The sequence below is a fragment of the Balaenoptera acutorostrata genome, chromosome 9 (genome assembly GCF_949987535.1).
Source record: "Balaenoptera acutorostrata chromosome 9, mBalAcu1.1, whole genome shotgun sequence".
Classification (NCBI taxonomy): domain Eukaryota; kingdom Metazoa; phylum Chordata; class Mammalia; order Artiodactyla; family Balaenopteridae; genus Balaenoptera; species Balaenoptera acutorostrata.
Window position 1 is genome coordinate 57,457,299 of NC_080072.1, and position 16,361 is coordinate 57,473,659.

The 16,361-nt window shown below is 39.1% G+C and overlaps 1 protein-coding gene and 1 pseudogene across 2 annotated transcripts in view; both read right to left on the minus strand.

The window, feature by feature from the left end:
- INTS4 (integrator complex subunit 4) overlaps positions 1-16,361 on the minus strand; it is a 123,270-nt gene that overhangs the window by 18,723 nt on the left and 88,186 nt on the right. For both annotated transcript variants that reach the window (XM_007187586.2, XM_007187585.2), the window contains 4 exons: positions 14,585-14,718; positions 12,431-12,588; positions 4,367-4,460; positions 1,444-1,524 (listed from right to left, as the gene is read on the minus strand). In XM_007187586.2, the coding sequence (XP_007187648.1) occupies positions 1,444-1,524; positions 4,367-4,460; positions 12,431-12,588; positions 14,585-14,718 (467 nt within the window). The remainder of the gene's footprint in view (positions 1-1,443; positions 1,525-4,366; positions 4,461-12,430; positions 12,589-14,584; positions 14,719-16,361) is intronic.
- LOC130708807 (cytochrome b-c1 complex subunit 6, mitochondrial-like) lies at positions 6,262-7,470 on the minus strand (annotated as a pseudogene).

Below are 16,361 nucleotides of genomic sequence, written 5' to 3' on the forward strand. Positions count from 1 at the left end.
TATTAGGAACCATTGACCGCCTGTTAGCCATCCAGACTGTTCTATGGGCCTGGTCTGTCAGAGGGACTTTAGGGAGGGAATCAGTGCAGAAAACAATGTCAGTGACCTCAGCTCAAGCCCAGTGCATCTTAAGCTCTCGCTCTATTCTATCCAAGTCAGCGACTCCCCCCTGAATGATGCTTCTCTTATCCTTCCCTTTCTTCAATGGGAGGCAAGCAATGACGGCAGGCAATGATGCTTGCCTCCCATTGAAGGCTTTGGAGTCAGAGCCCTGTCAGTTGTCTTCTACAACTGACAGTAAGGTAAGTTTCCTAATTACATGGTGCCTCAGTTTCCCTATCTGTAAATGCAGAAGAAACAGCACCAACATCACAGAATTTAAAGGATTAAATGGGGTATGGACGGTGCTTAGCACAGTAACTGTCACATAGCAATGGTAATTCCTTTCTCTCTCTTCCAGACTACTGCTCCCTGTCCCATCCCTCCCAACATGGCCCATTGGTGGTCTGTTGTCATTAAGTTCTACTCCCCTACAATAAGCCACATGGCAGGTCTGAGAGGGAGTCTAGATTAGATGAGAGATGAAGCAGAGTAGTGGAAAGAAAACAGACTGGGTATCAGAGTACCTGAGCTCAAGTCCCTGACTTACTACCTATAGCTCTATGAATATAACCTTGCTGAGCATTGTTTCATCTGTAAAATGGACTTAATACTTATTCCAACCTAATGGGATTATCATGAGGGCTAATTAAAATAGACTTTAAATCATTTAGTGAACTGTAATGTAACAATCATAGTCACCATCATTATCTTCCTACTGGGTTGTAATTAGTCATATACAGACTTACTATTGGGAAGACATGACCCAGAAGAGTTCACCAAATCCCAGTACCCAAGAATGAAGGGAAATTGCTCAAAACTAGAAAGAAATAAACTTAAGGCAAGTAAAATTAAAGGCTACTTAATGAACTGAGGAGGAACAAAAAGACCTTTAAATATTCAAGAGATGGTTAAAGAAAAGAGAGAGAAAGAGAGATGGTACAGGCTAAAAATATAAACCACCTCAAAATGAGTTCAGCTACATTTTCAGATGAAAGATTCATGATAGTATTTATTGGATTTTAGTATATCTGAAATACAAACTAATAATATTTTAGAACACAAAAGAAATCTTAGAAATCAGGGAGGTTAAGGAACCAGCTCAACACCACCCAACAAATTAGAGGCAGACATGGGGACAGAACCCAAGTCCCCTGACTCTAAAGCCAGTGCTGTGTCCCCTAATTATGCTGCTTCTCATATCACTAACTTCTGACACAGGCTGAAAATGGGGAGGCCACAGCAGAGCCTTGTGAAGGCCTCTGACTCTAACTTAGACAATGCAATTTCTGGACAGAGATCTGGACAGAGATCCACCTGAGGAGAAGGTCTCAATAAGCTTACCTGTTTTGCTGCTGCTGAGGCCAAATCACTCTGCTTCACATACAAAGGGGCAGCCACGTTCCACAGCTTTTCCTGCAAGGCCTAACAAATCAGGAGAGGACAGAACACAGAGGTCAGAAAGACTGCCATATAATTTGAGACTTAAGTGTCTGTTTTGCTTTGAGAATTTACCGTGATCAAGACTTCCTCTCATTCTTATTCTTTTAGGCCAATAAGCCCTACCTATTATGGACAGAGAGGAGACCAATGATTTGGGCCAAATGAACTCCTCCCCATTCAATTCTTGGCCCAAAGACCCTATGTTCCAGACCAGAGCTTGCAAGCAGAGTGCAGGAGCCATGAAGGCCTCACCAAGAATGTCCAGGCAAGCCAGGCTTCTGAGGCTCTGGGACCTCCTTGATCCCAGAGTCACTGGACTAACCAGACTGCCTAGACCCTTCTTCCCTGACTTAGTTCCTTTTTCTTTGCTCCATGCTCACTATCCTTTGAACAGTCCCATCACCTTACCAACATACTCAAACAAGAAATCAAGAAGCTTTCCTAGATTCCTCCCTCTCTCAATCTCTCCACATTCAAAACTATCACTTAGAGCCACGGATTTTACCTTCCATCTCCCTCCTCGCCTATCCATCCATACGGCCATCTCATCTAAACCTCTGCTACAGTCTCGTATTTTCACAGCCCTTCTTAATTACAGACATAATGACATTACAGAAAACCTAGACTAACACTGTACAACAGAAATATAACATAAGCCATGTATGTAATTTTACATTTTAGAGCAGCCACATCTTTAAAAGTAAAAAGAAACAGGTGAGATTAATTTTAACAATATAGTTTATTTAACCCAGTATAAATAAGATATTATTTCACTATGCAATCAATATTTTTAAAATTATTAATGACATAGTTTACATTTTTTCATACTAAGTCTAAGAAATCCAGTGTGTATTTTACACTTACAGTACATCTCAATATGAACATTTATTTATTTATTTTTATAAATTTATTTATTTATCTTTGGCTGCGTTGGGTCTTCGTTGATGGGAGCGGGCTTTCTCTAGTTGCGGCGAGCGGGGCTACTCTTCCTTGCGGTGCACGGGCTTCTCACTGCGGTGGCTTCTCTTGTTGCGAAGCACAGGCTCTAGGCGCGCGGGCTTCAGTAGTTGTGCCATTTGGACTCAGCAGTTGTGGCTCACAGGCTCTAGAGCGCAGGCTCAGTAGCTGTGGCTCACGGGCTTAGGTGCTCCGCGGCACGTGGGATCTTCCCAGATCAGGGATCAAACCCGTGTCCCCTGCATTGGCAGGCGGATTCTTAACCACTACACCACCAGGGAAGTCCTCAACATGAACATTTAAAGTGCTCAATGGTCACACATACCTAGTGACTACTGTATTTGACAGTGGCAGGTCTAGACTATAGATATAGAAATTCTTTAATAACTTAAATCATACTACCACTAAGAGTTATTATTTTTGAATATTTGCTTCCAATCATTTCCTATATGCAAGTTTTTTTATATAGTTGTAGTCAGAAAGCAGAAGTAATTTTGTATGCTTCTTTGGGTACCTAACATTATGTCATATTTGGTCATGTTCTTATATAATTCTTCATAAAGATCATTACTGCTACAGAATATACTGTTGAGTAGATGTGCCACGATTTATTTAGCTCCTCCCCTGTTATCGAACACTTGCCTGCCTTGGGTTCTAAGTCTGGGTCCCTCTCCTACACTTCTGCTCCATGACGCTGAATAAAAAACATAGTTCTGTGTTCTTTTTAGGAGTAATCTCTTCTCTTTTCCTACTAAAGGAAAGTGGATTCTTTTCAAAGGCCTTCTTGTATTCCTATCTAGGAGACAACAAGCCAAGGAAGAAGGAAGCAGACCAACACTGACATGGCACTCACTATGTACCAGACACTAGACCAAGGGTTTTCACATGCACTGCTTGCTACCAATCCTTACCTGGGTAGAGTTATTAGCCTCGTTTCATAGAAGCTTGGAAAAGCCAAATAACTGTGCAAAGGGACATGAAGGAACTTTTGGGGGTAATGGAAATCTTCTATATCTTAACTGTGGTGGTGGTTACACAGGCATATATATTTGAAAGTATCTAGCCAAATAAGGACTGTTTAAATCCCAACCTACTTCAGTGTACACACTCATCTTTACATGCATACACACACCTACACAACCCTAAGCTCACATATCTTACAGTGGCAAATAATTTCTGACGCCTCCATTTATTCTGACTTTGGTCAAATATCATTAATAACTTTGAAGACTAACCACATTTAGAACTAAAGCCAAGTAAGTCTTATCAAGTTAGAAGGGCTCTTCTAAATTCTAAGCCTAAATTTATAACAGAACTCTGCTGCAGAAGCTGACAGCTATTGAGCTAGTTTAATTGGTTTTCAACTCAGTGAACTGAAACAGCTTTTGAGTACCAATTTTGCGTGTGTATATATATGTACTCTAACTACCTAGTATGAAATGACAGCAAGTCATTAGCACTCTTAAGAGCAATGAAATCAACCTTTGACTAATCTGACTTTGACCAAATGAAATTAGCATTTAGAAATATATAAATATATAAAATACAAATGTTTATACAAGATCTTTGCTAATCAAATTATTAAAAAACAATTAAAATCCTTGGGATTCTAATGCAAATGGTTATCCAACCTGCTCTAATTATATGATAAAAGAATTCTCCCAAATTAAAAAATTCAAATTCCTATATGAGCTAACAATTCTTTAATTAGAGGCAAATATAATTATACTGCAGAGTACATAATTTCCCCATTGCTAAGCGGTTGCAGAAAACCATTTATTTTTCTACTTATGGCCTCAAACACTGCTGGATCCATTAAACTGCATTCTTAGCAACACATTCATGAACAAAATGGATTCAAACCAACCTTGATGAGAAGAAGTTGACACCTAAGATAGGTAGCAGAGAAGTCAGCTACTCCTGCCAATTCAGACTGAAGTTCTCCAAGTCTTTGCAGATCCCTGTAGTAAATAAAAACCCAAGCCAAACAGAATATGGATAATAACACCAATTAACGATCATGTCAAAAGCTTTTTACCATTTTATACCTAGTAAATTGGTAAAAAATTTTTAAATGACAGCACTCAATGCTGAAGTGGTTATAATGAAACTGGTTCACTTACACTTTGATAGCAGTTTATGCTGCTATAATTCTTCTGGAAAACAAAACTGTACTACGTTATAGAAGTCACACATATAGTCAAAAGTTTTGATCAGTAGCTTTATGCTAAGAAGTAATTCTAAGGGAAACATTCAACAGAAATGAAATGCTTTATGCCCCACAATATTCATTGTCATGTGGACTATTATAGTAAAACCCAGTAACTACTTAAATATTCAATGGTAGAGGAATTATTAAATTATTGTACATACAGTCAATGGAATATTCTACAACCATTAAAATATAATATGGTAATAAGTTATATGATCTCAACTATGTAAAAACCATATATATATATATATATATATATATATATATATATATATATACCCACACACATATATGAAATATGAGAAAAACACAGCAACCTGTTTTCTAGATAGAGGTATTAGGGTGTTTTTTAGTGCCTTCTCCTAACTATGCTTTATTTTCCAAGTGTTTTATACAATGGGTAAGTATGTTTTATATCATCAGAAAAAAAAATTTTAAGGTATCATAGTGGGCTCCATTGGCTGCCTACCTAGTTAGTAATTTTCCACTTTTTCCTTACTAAGTGAACCCTGATTTTGTTCAAGAGAAGGTGCCCCAAACCTAGTTCCAGGTAGAGTCCGACTGGACTAAGCTAATTAGTACACATCATCTCCCTGGTTAGGTTACCTAAGTTGGCCTTATGAGTCCTAATGGAAGGACTTACATTCAATGCTTGAAGCAGGTCTGATGGTGGTCTATGAATCACTCATACTCTCTTTTCTTTCTCTCTCTCTGTCTCTATCTCTCACTAGACTGAACAAGAATATTTTATAGTCCTGATTACCACTGGCAGTCATACTGTAACTCTAAAAGAAAAAACACCTTGGGATAAAGCAAATGTTGAGGACAAGAAAAATCCAAAGAGACAGAGAGAAACTGGGTCCTTAATGATATAAATGAACTACTTAACCATACCATACTAAGAAATGCCTCTGATTTCTGTTCATATGAAGAAATAAATAGCCATTATAAGTTAATTTGAGATAAGGTTTTCTGATACTCACAATTAAAAAGCATGCTAACTGGATATAGGTATAGACAAAGTGATTGCAACCATATTAAATACATCTGCCTGTGGACAAGAAAACAGAAAGTGGTACACACACATAAAATAGTTGTGTTCAGGGCTGGGACTACTGATTTGAAACATTTAATTTTTTTAATAGGTTATACATACCTAGCTATAGAATTACAACGATAAGGACTAGAATTCAAAAGATACTAAAGGACAGACAATTAAATTAGTCCACTTTCCTATACCTGTGTGCTGCTAACCAGTAATCTTTTCCAGAGGCAACTACCATACCAGTTTCTTTTAAATTCTTCTGGAAATATGCTATACATCTACAAAAAGTAATGTTTTTCTTTTCTTTCTTCTTTTTTGGGGAGGAGAGAGAGGGAGAATGAGAGAGAGCGTGAGCAAGCAAGCTAACAATCTCAGAAAAAATTCGTAGAAAGCTGCTTGGTTTTTTAATGTCAGTATCAAAATTTCACATAGAAATGATAACTGTGGGAAACCTAAAGATCTGGCTCATGAGGGAAGTTAACTGTTTCAGGGCTGGGATACTATATCAGGTTTCATAGCAGCCTGTGCAAAATTGTCCATTGGACTAAGCCCCTCCCTCTTATTTCAGGCAACTTTCTGATAGCTAATGCCGCCTCCTGAGAACCTTGATACAAGAAAGGAGATGCCCTGGAAAGGGGCAAAAATGAATTATTTCCAAAGTGACTGAAGAAATTAGGGTCTGTGGCTTATATACCGTTTCTTTTGAGTTTTGGTGATTTGAGCTAATCCTGGAGAGCCTGCTCATGTGTGGGTATCAAGCACAATAAAAGGCAAGACCCTGTACTAGCTAACCATACCTGTAAAATCCTATTTTGGCGGCCAGCTGGTCTCTCCCTTTCACATCTCTGATGTCTCTCTTGCAAAAGATGGCCCTGAATCATTCTACGTCTGAACCATTTCATCTCCAGAAAGATTCTGCCTTCTGCTACATTATAGAGAACACTGACCAGCTGACTATACATTAGCTGACTGCCCCCAAGCGTTAAGTCATTCTACCACCCTTGCCCTGTAGCATTTGTTCTAAATTGCACAAAACAAGATGCAACCCAACTAGCCATGGGAAATCTGAACTATTATACAAACAAAAATAGAAACTTGCCAGCCCTGCTCAAAACGCTCTGTGTCCCAGTGTTTCCTCTCTGTATTTCTTTTTTTTGCTGACCACTGCACTTTAATAAGATGGAATCACTGATAATTACACAGAAGCTACCTGCCTAAGCCAAAATCCTTGAGGTTCACATGAACCTAGTTATACAAATTAAGAAACAAATGGCATGTTCAAAACCATAAGGAAATATCCCGAAGCTCAGGTGATGAAGGCTGGGGTGAATGAATCGGCACACTTATTTCACACTGTTAAAGAGTTTGTGGGCCACGCGGTGGTCCCTTGCATGCAAGAAGTCAAAGAGCTCCTCTGTGCATCCTCCTCTGTCAGTGACCTGGAGGATACATGCTCATCACAGAGCTCTAGCCGCTCCCAAGCCTTTACACATTTCTCCAGCTGCTCGCATTGCTCTCTCACTGTTGTTAGGGGATCCACTCATTCCTCCTCCTCCTCTTCCTTCTCCTTGGGAACTCCGGACCCAGTCAGCATCCTTTGCTCGTCCTCCAGCCCCATGTCCGGCTGCTGTTGTGGACACAACATGAGCAGCAACAGCGGCACCTATTCTCTGTATTTCTTTATGCCCACAATCCTCAGGAAGCCTCAGTTTGGACATCCATCAGGAGACTATGGACTCTTTAATGAAAAAGGTACAAAAAAGCATCTCCTATGTGCACTGTACTAGGTGTGCTAGGTGTTTCCTTATTTGAGCTCACTTAATCCTTACAATGTGAACTGCAATTATAGGCATACTTTGGAAAATTGCGGGTTCAGTTCCAGACCGCCACAAATAAAGCAAATATCACAATAAAGCTAGCTAGGCACGCAAGTTTTTTGGTTTTCCAGTACATACAAAAGTCATGTTTACATTACACTAGAGGTTATACTGTTCTCCACAGTGGCTGAACCAATTTACGTTCCCACAAACTGTAGGAGGGTTCCTTTTCTCTATACACTCTCCATCATTTAGTATTTGTAGACTTTTTGATGATGGTCATTCTGACCAGTGTGAGGTGATAGTATCTCACTGTAGTTTAGATTTGCAGTCTCTAATAATCAGTAATGTTGAGTACCTTTTCATGTGCCTGTTAGCCATCCGTACGTCAAACTATGTTGAATAAAAGTGGTGAGAGTGTGCATCCTTCTCTTTTTCCTGATCTTAGAGGGAATGCTTTCAGCTTTTCACCACTGAGTATCATGTTGGCTGTAGGTTTGTCATCTATGGCCTTTATGATATTGAGGTATGTTCCCTCTATGCCTGCTTTCTGTAGTGTTTTTATCAGAAGTGGATGTTCCATTCTACCAAAAGCTCTCTGTTATCTACTGAGATGATCATACGGTTTTTATTCAATTTGTTAATATGGTGTATCACATTGATTGATTTGCAGATATTGAAGAATCCCTGCATGCCTGGGATAAATCCCACTTGATCGTGGTGTATGGTCCTTTTAATGTGTTGTTGGATTCTGTTTGCTAGTGTTTTGTTGAGGATTTTTGCATCTATATTCATCAGTGATATTGGCCTATAATTTTATTTTTTTGTGATACCTTTTCTAGTTTGGGTATCAGGGTGACGGTGGCCTCACATAATGAGTTTGGGAGTGTTCCTTCCTCTGCAATGTTTTGGAATAGTTTCAGAAGGACAGGTGCTAACTCTTCTCCAAATGTTTGATGGAGTTCACCTGTGAAGCCATCTGGCCCTGGACTTTCATTTGTTGGGAATATTTAAATTACTGGTTCAACTTCAGTACTGGTAATTGGTCTGTTCATATTTTCTATTTTTTCCTGGTTCAGTCTTGGGAGATTGTACCTTTCTAAGAATTTGTCCATTTCTTCTATGTTGTCTATTTTGTTGGTGTGCAGTGGTTCGTAGTAGTCGCTCAGGATCTTTTGTATTTCTGTGGTGTTGGTTGTTAACTTCTCCTTTTCATTTCTGATTTTATTGGTTTGGGCCCTCTCCCATTTTTTCCTGATAAGTCTGGCTAAAGGTTTATCAATTTTGTTTATTTTTTTTAAAGAATCAGCTTTTAGTTTCATCAATCTTTTCTATTGTTCTTTTAGTCTCTTTTTCATTTATTTCTGCTTTGATCTTTATGATTTCTTTCCTTCTACTAACTCTGGGTTTTGTTTGTTCTTCTTTCTATAGTTGCTTTAGGTGTAAAATTAGGTTGTTTGAGATTTTTCTTGATTCCTGAGGTAAGCTTGTATCGCTATAAACTTCCCTCTAAGAACTGCTTTTGCTGCATCCCATAGGTTTTTTTAAAAAATAAATTTATTTATTTATTTATTTATTTTTGGCTGTGTTGGGTCTTCGTTTCTGTGTGTGGGCTTCCCCTAGTTGGGGTGAGCGGGGGCCACTCTTCATCGCGGTGCACGGGCCTCTCACCACCGCGGCCTCTCTTGTTGCGGAGCACAGGCTCCACACGTGCAGGCTCAGTAGTTGTGGCTCATGGGCCCAGCCGCTCCGTGGCATGTGGGATCTTCCCAGATCAGGGCTCAAACCCGTGTCCCCTGCATTGGCAGGCGGATTCTCAACCACTGCACCACCAGGGAAGCCCCATCCCACAGGTTTTGGATTTTCGTACTTTTGTTTTCATTTTTCTCCAGGTATTTTTCTGATTTCCTCTTTGATATGAAACAAGTCTTTGGATTTTAAATCTCACTATACCAGATCCTTCATGTCACACAGACTGTTTATGCAGAAACAGAGCAGTGTGACAAGATGGAAGGGCTAGAAAAACCTATGTTCTAGTCCAGGGCTTTGCTGTTCCTTGTCTTTGACAGTCTTTTCCCTTCTTCACTTGACTAATTTCTATTCATTCTACTGGTCATTGCTTAAACCATGAAAGGAAGGGTTAGGTGCCCCCTTCCGTCTTCTAGAAAACCCTGTACTTAATGTATTGTGCGGAAATCACAATACTGCATTGCCTGTTTACCTAGCTATTTCCCCAACCAGGCTGTAAGATCCCTTGCAGCAGAGACTATGCCTTGTTTACTATTGCGTCCCTTCTGCCTAGCACAATGCTTGGCGCTAAAAAACCATATAACAAATTAATGAACTCCAGCTCCCTCACTCATTGTAAAAGTTGGATAATTCTCATGGAATTGTTTTCAAATTCAATGAAATAATGTACATAAAACAGAAGAGTGGGCACTTAATAGACAGCAGCTCTTGCTATGATCAAGGATAGTGGAGCCTTACAAAAGATTAAATCCATGGAATTGAAGGTGAGGTATGACCAGAAGAAAATGCCATCTATAAAAATATTAAAAGTCTTCATTCCTGGTTAAGCCATCATAACCAGAGTTTTCAACAAATATTTACTAAGCTCCTAAATAAGGCACCCAAAATACAGTGGTGAAGACAAAGTAGTTATGTCAAGTTCTAAAAACAAACCAAAAAAATCATCCCCCAGGGTCCTCACTGAACTACAGCAGTGAGATGAAATCTTATTTGGGTGACATGGTTGCTTAGATTACAACAAAGGACAATGTGTTTGACGGTGAAGTTTGTTTGATACTAGTACTAACAAGTAAACGGCCAGAGTCCTAATCAGAGAAACTTCTGTATGAAATTCTGACTAACATTTCACTTTTCAGCAACTACAGAAAAATGTAAATTCTGAAGAACCCCAGGGATCATCTGACGTACCGCCACTGATAAAAGAATCCCCTTCACTGCTGCATATCAGAGAGCAACAATTTTAGAGTCAAACAAAGCCAGATTTAAATCCCATTTGTGCTACTTCCTAGCAAATTGCTTCATTTCCCCAAATTTCTATTTCTTCATTGTAAAATGGTTAACAACATCTAACTGCAATAATATTTGTAAAACACAGTAGGTCATCAGTAACTGCTGCACCATCTGCTTTCCTTTTCGGATCTTTCACCATCCTGGCCACCTTTCTCAGAATGCACTTAACTAGAAACATAGTGCCCAGGACTGACCACAGCACTAGAACCGTGGTCTGACCAGCCCAAAGCCCAACAGGACTATCACCTCATAAAATCCAGATCATCAGAGTGACTCAAACCTGGGTGTTTATGGAGTACCTACTAATAGCCAGCACTGCAGCTGATGACCAAATTGGCTTGCTTTTGTGCATTTTGTACCTTCTCAGTGCCAACTGGATAGAAAACTGTCAAGGACAAAACTTAAATGTTTATTTAGGTGTGGCTGAGTGGGGAAGTAGAGCTTATTTTCCTGGGCTCAGGGTCAAAAACTTCAGTAGCAGCTTCTAAATTTAATCACCTTGGTGAGGGAGCAGATGAGAAAGAAAATGTGATCCAGGCATCACTTCAGGGTCAGCAAACTTTTTCTGTAAAGGGTCACATAGTAAACATTTTAGGCTTTGTAGTCCATATAGTCTCTGTGGTAACTACTCAATCTACCACTGCAGCAATGAAAGCAGCCATAGACAGTACCTAAACGAATGAGTGTGGCTGTGTTTCAATCAAACCCTATTTACAAAAGCAGACAGATATTGTCTTTGCTAAAGGAAAATGGGGGGCTTCCCTGGTGGCGCAGTAGTCAAGAATCCTCCTGCCAATGCAGGGGAACTGGGTTCGAGCCCTGGTCCGGGAAGATCCCACATGCCGTGGAGCAACTAAGTCCATGTGCCACAACTACTGAAGCCCACGTGCCTAGGGTCTGTGCTCCGCAACAAGAGAAGCCACTGCAATGAGAAGCCCGCGCATCGCAACGAAGAGTAGCCCCCACTCCCTGCAACTAGAGAAAGCCTGCGCGCAGCAATGAAGACCCAACACAGCCAAAAATAAATAAATAAATAAATAAATTTATTTTAAAAATTAAAAAAAATAAAGGCAAATGGGTTTCATTTCTTTTCAAATCATTCAGGACATACTAACAGGGCCTGGCAGAGTCTGCTGATTGTTCTCGATATCCTTCCGTTCTTCCTTAGTAACAGAGTCACCAAGTGTTAACTAAGCACTGGTCACCCAGAACAAAGACTCCCTTTCCTAGCTCCTTACAGCTAGATATAGCCATATGACTTAAGTTCTAGTCAATGGGACACAAGTAAAATTAGAACATGCAACTTTGGGGAACTGTCTTTAAAAGGGAGTGGTTGTAGAAAAGATGCCCTTCTACTCTTTCCTTTTTCCTAGAGGCTGGATTACAAAGGGGATAGTTAAAGTTTGGATCTTCAGGCAAAGGCCACTTGATGCAGAAGATGGAGAAATAAGAAAGAATGAGTCTAGGTGATCAGCCATCTCAGCTCTGTCCGCCTATGAGAAAGAATTAATCTTTTATCCTGTTTAAGCCACTGTTAGTTGCATTTTCTGTTACTCTAACTAATATAAGGTAAGAAAAGTTGAAAACAGCTTCTTTGTAACTCTTTCTAGTTCTGTACTAATCATCAATCTTGTCATGAACACAAAGCTTTTCTTTGTAATATGCTTAAACTACAATCTAATCCAAATAAAAACATCATAAAATCATGTCAACACAGTCAGAAAAACTAGCCTATAACCAACATTAGAAATCAAAAGGATCAAGCCAAGCATAACAACGTTAACTTTATCAAAGGAAAGGGATGATCAATCACCTCACCTGATGGTGAACTCTAGCAGCTCCTGAGTTCCTTGAGGGTCCAGGTGTTGAAGACTGTATACCCTTTCAAGGCTCTGCTGCAGGAACTGATGGGAAGGATCCTCATGAGGCATGATATTGGGAGAAAGAGCTGATGACACTAGTTTTCTACCTGGTAACTAAGCAAACACAGTGGGGTTACAGTGCCATCAAATTCTGTGGCTTAAGAAAAACAAAAACAAAAACTTCTGTGGCTCAGTTTTTAGTAACACGAAGAAACCAGGAAAAAAATGTGAACAAAACAAAGAAATGGAAAAAAAAAGCTAGACAATTTTGTAAACGACCTTTTTCTCCTTCCTCAGCTTAAGTGGGAGAAAGGGAAAGAGAGAGAGAAAACGAACGTGGTCTACCGAATATAGCCACAGCTGCAAGGAGAAAAAGAAAAGAGAATGGTATAACATTATTTTCTATTGTTAACTGAAATAAATGGGCTAACCACAGAAACAGGACTAAAAATTAATCTGTAATCACATTTATTTTTAACCTTTATTTGATCATTCACTTCATAGAAGAGTGATGATTTATTCCCAAATAAGTATATATAGCATGTTGTAAAAATGTTTTTTATGATGATAATTATAATCCTTGTTCTTACTGTTAAAAGTGGTTACCTTTCAAGAAAGGGATGAGGAAGGGAGAGCAAAAAGGATTTTACTTTTAACTTTGTATCTTCTATATAGTTTAAATTTTCTAACCATGTACATATATTATTCTAAATAAAGTCATTTAGAGTTACTTAAGCAGGGATGAGTAAATACAAATAAAGAGCTTAGAAAAGTGCCTGCACACAGCATTCAGTAAGTGTTTGCCATTATTATCGTTATGGTTCATTAAAATTTTTTTCTTTCTATATCTCTCAGTTTAAAAATAATAAAGAGTTTATTATTAAAAAATAAACTTGGGAGTTCCCTGGTGGCGCAGTGGATGACACTCTGCGCTCCCAATGCAGGGGCCCTGGGTTCGATCCCTGGTCAGGGAACTAGATCCCACACGCATGCCGCAACTAAGGAGTCTGCCTGCTGCAACTAAGACCCACAACCAAAAAAAAAAAAAACTTGTTGAGAATCATAGCTTTATGTAATTATTAAGATATAACACAATCTTATCCTTGATTTAAAATATGTTGTTCCAGATTTCTTCTTCTTGCCTAATATAATCAATAACCCAGGGACATTTTTTTTTAACATCTTTATTGGAGTATAATTGCTTTACAATGGTATGCTAGTTTCTGCTTTAAAACAAAGTGAATCAGCTATACATATACATATATCCCCAAATCTCCTCCCTCTTGCATCTCCCTCCCACCCTCCCTATCCCACCCCTCTAGGTGGTCACAAAGTACCGAACTGATCTCCCTGTGTTATGTGGCTGCTTCCCACTAGCTATTTATTTTACATTTGGTAGTGTATATATGTCCATGACACTGTCTCACTTCGTCCCAGCTTACCCTTCCCCCTCCCCGTGTCCTCAAGTACATTCTCTATGTCTGCGTCTTTATTCCTGTCCTGCCCCTAGACCCAGGGACATTTAAACAATGAATCTTCTTAAAAGGTTCAGAGCAGGGACTTCCCTGGGGGCACAGTGGTTAAGAATCCACCTGCCAATGCAGGGGACAAGGGTTCGAGCCCTGGTCCAGGAGGATCCCACATGCTGCAGAGGAACTAAGCCCATGCGCCATGACTACTGAGCCTGCACTCTAGAGCCCGTGAGCCACGACTACTGAGCCTGTGCTCTAGAGCCTGCGAGCCACAACTACTGAGCCCATGTGCCACAACTACTGAAGCCCACGCGCCTAGAGCCTGTGCTCTGAAACAAAAGAAGCCACCGCAATAAGAAGCCCGCGCACTGCAATGAAGAGTAGCCCCCGCTCTCTGCAACTAGAGAAAGCCCACGCACAGCAACAAAGACCCAAAGCAGCCAAAAATAAATAAATTTATTAAAAAACAAAAAAAGATTCAGAGAAAAGTACAAAACAATAGGAGAAAGCCCAAGAGAGAAAGAGAATTAATGAATGTGTTTTCAGAGAATATATAGTCTGCTTTCTGCTACTTAACAACCACATGGGACTAAAAATCAAAAAACCAAAAACAAGGACGAAAGATGTTTTCAACATACCCTCAAGGCAGGAACAAGATGAGAAAGACTGTCTCGGAGGTAGGCATAGTGTCTGAAGGTATGATCTGAGAACAATGCAGGCATTGTTGGACAGGTTTTAGCAGCATTGAAAATAAGAACCAAAACTGCAATGTCTGATGAATAAGCGCGTTAAGTAAAGTCGGAGGTATAAAAGGTTGAGCTTGGCCAGAATTTGGTGCCTCTACTTCTAACCCCCCAAATTCCTGTTAAATGACTACAATTTTCTAACAAAGAAATGCAAATTCAAAGAGATACATTACCTCACTCCAAATTACCCCAATTACCCCTCCAATTACCAAAGAAAGGTTTTTTAAAATAATGCCTGCTGCCGAGAATACTAACAAATAAGAACTTCTGGTACAATGCCTACTAAAGTATATACTGGCACAATCCCTTTGAATAATAATTTGGTACTAGATATGAGTCTTATGAATGTTGAGTAATTCCACATCTCAAAATCAAATAGCAGAGAATCATTTACAATAGCAAATAATCAGTAACAACCTAAATGTCCAAAAACAGGAGAATGATTAAATAACTTGTGTTTCATCTACTTGATGGAGTATTACACAATCGTTAAAAATTATCTTTATAAAAGATTTTTAATATTGTATCATAAGCATTTTGTCATAAGTGAAAAAAGCAGACTCTAAAATGTATAGACAATATGACAGCAGCTATCTATCATCAAATGTTTGTTGATGAAATAAAATGTTAAAAAATAAAATGACAGCAAAATCCCAAACCCAAGCTTTTAAAAAGGGAGGAGGAAACACACCAAAATATTAAGTCAATTACATTGGCTAGTAAGACTCTGGGTGTTACATATGAAATTTCCTCTTTCTACTTTTAAAAGTTTTCTTTCTATGTATATTAATTTTGCAACAGAGGGAAAATCAGAAATTAAAAATACAAGATAAACATACCTTCCAATCTTCTGTATGTATCTCTATGGCAGAGCGTGCTATTTGCCTACCCAGTATCCATTGTTCCCTTTTTCCTTACTAATAGAATATTGATTTTATTCCAAATATCCTCTAACTTCCTGCCTACAACCTGGACCTGATGACTGGAGCTCTAGCAATAATTTTGGACGACCGAAAATGGCAGAACAGAAAAATGGAAGGAGCCTAGATCACCAAGAATAATGTGGAACTACTATACCAGACTGCTCACCTCCAGACTTCTTTTACATTGAGGGAAAAAAAAAACTCTAATTAACATTTAAGATACATTTGGGGGTAATCTCTGTTATTCACAGCCAAACATATTTCTTAAATAACACAATTCTCGAACTACCCAGAAAAATATCTTAACATTAGGCTTCCAAAAATGTTTAGTATTTTTTTTTTAACATGAAAGGGGCTTCAGATTTCAGGGCACTTTAATATGTCCTGTGTGATTTGTAATAACACCTAGCCCACAAGTCTCTCTCTGATGAGCTGAATTTCAAATAGTCATAGTATTGCACCTTTAGAGGTAAGGTCAGGGACGTGCCTTTTTTAGACGTAAACACAGTCAGGCACTGGTTAGCACATCAATTACACAGATCTTTTAAAAAATTCTCCAAATGCCCTGTGAAAATAAAAAAAAGAATTAAGAGAGAATACAATGGTCATCACAAAAGCCAGTTATTTGGCTGATCCCTGTATCTCAATAAATACCCCCCTAAACCTCACCAAGGATGTGCTATAGAGTGAAAAGAACCACGGGAGAGTATGGATGTACTGATGTAAATGTATTCCCATTACTGGAA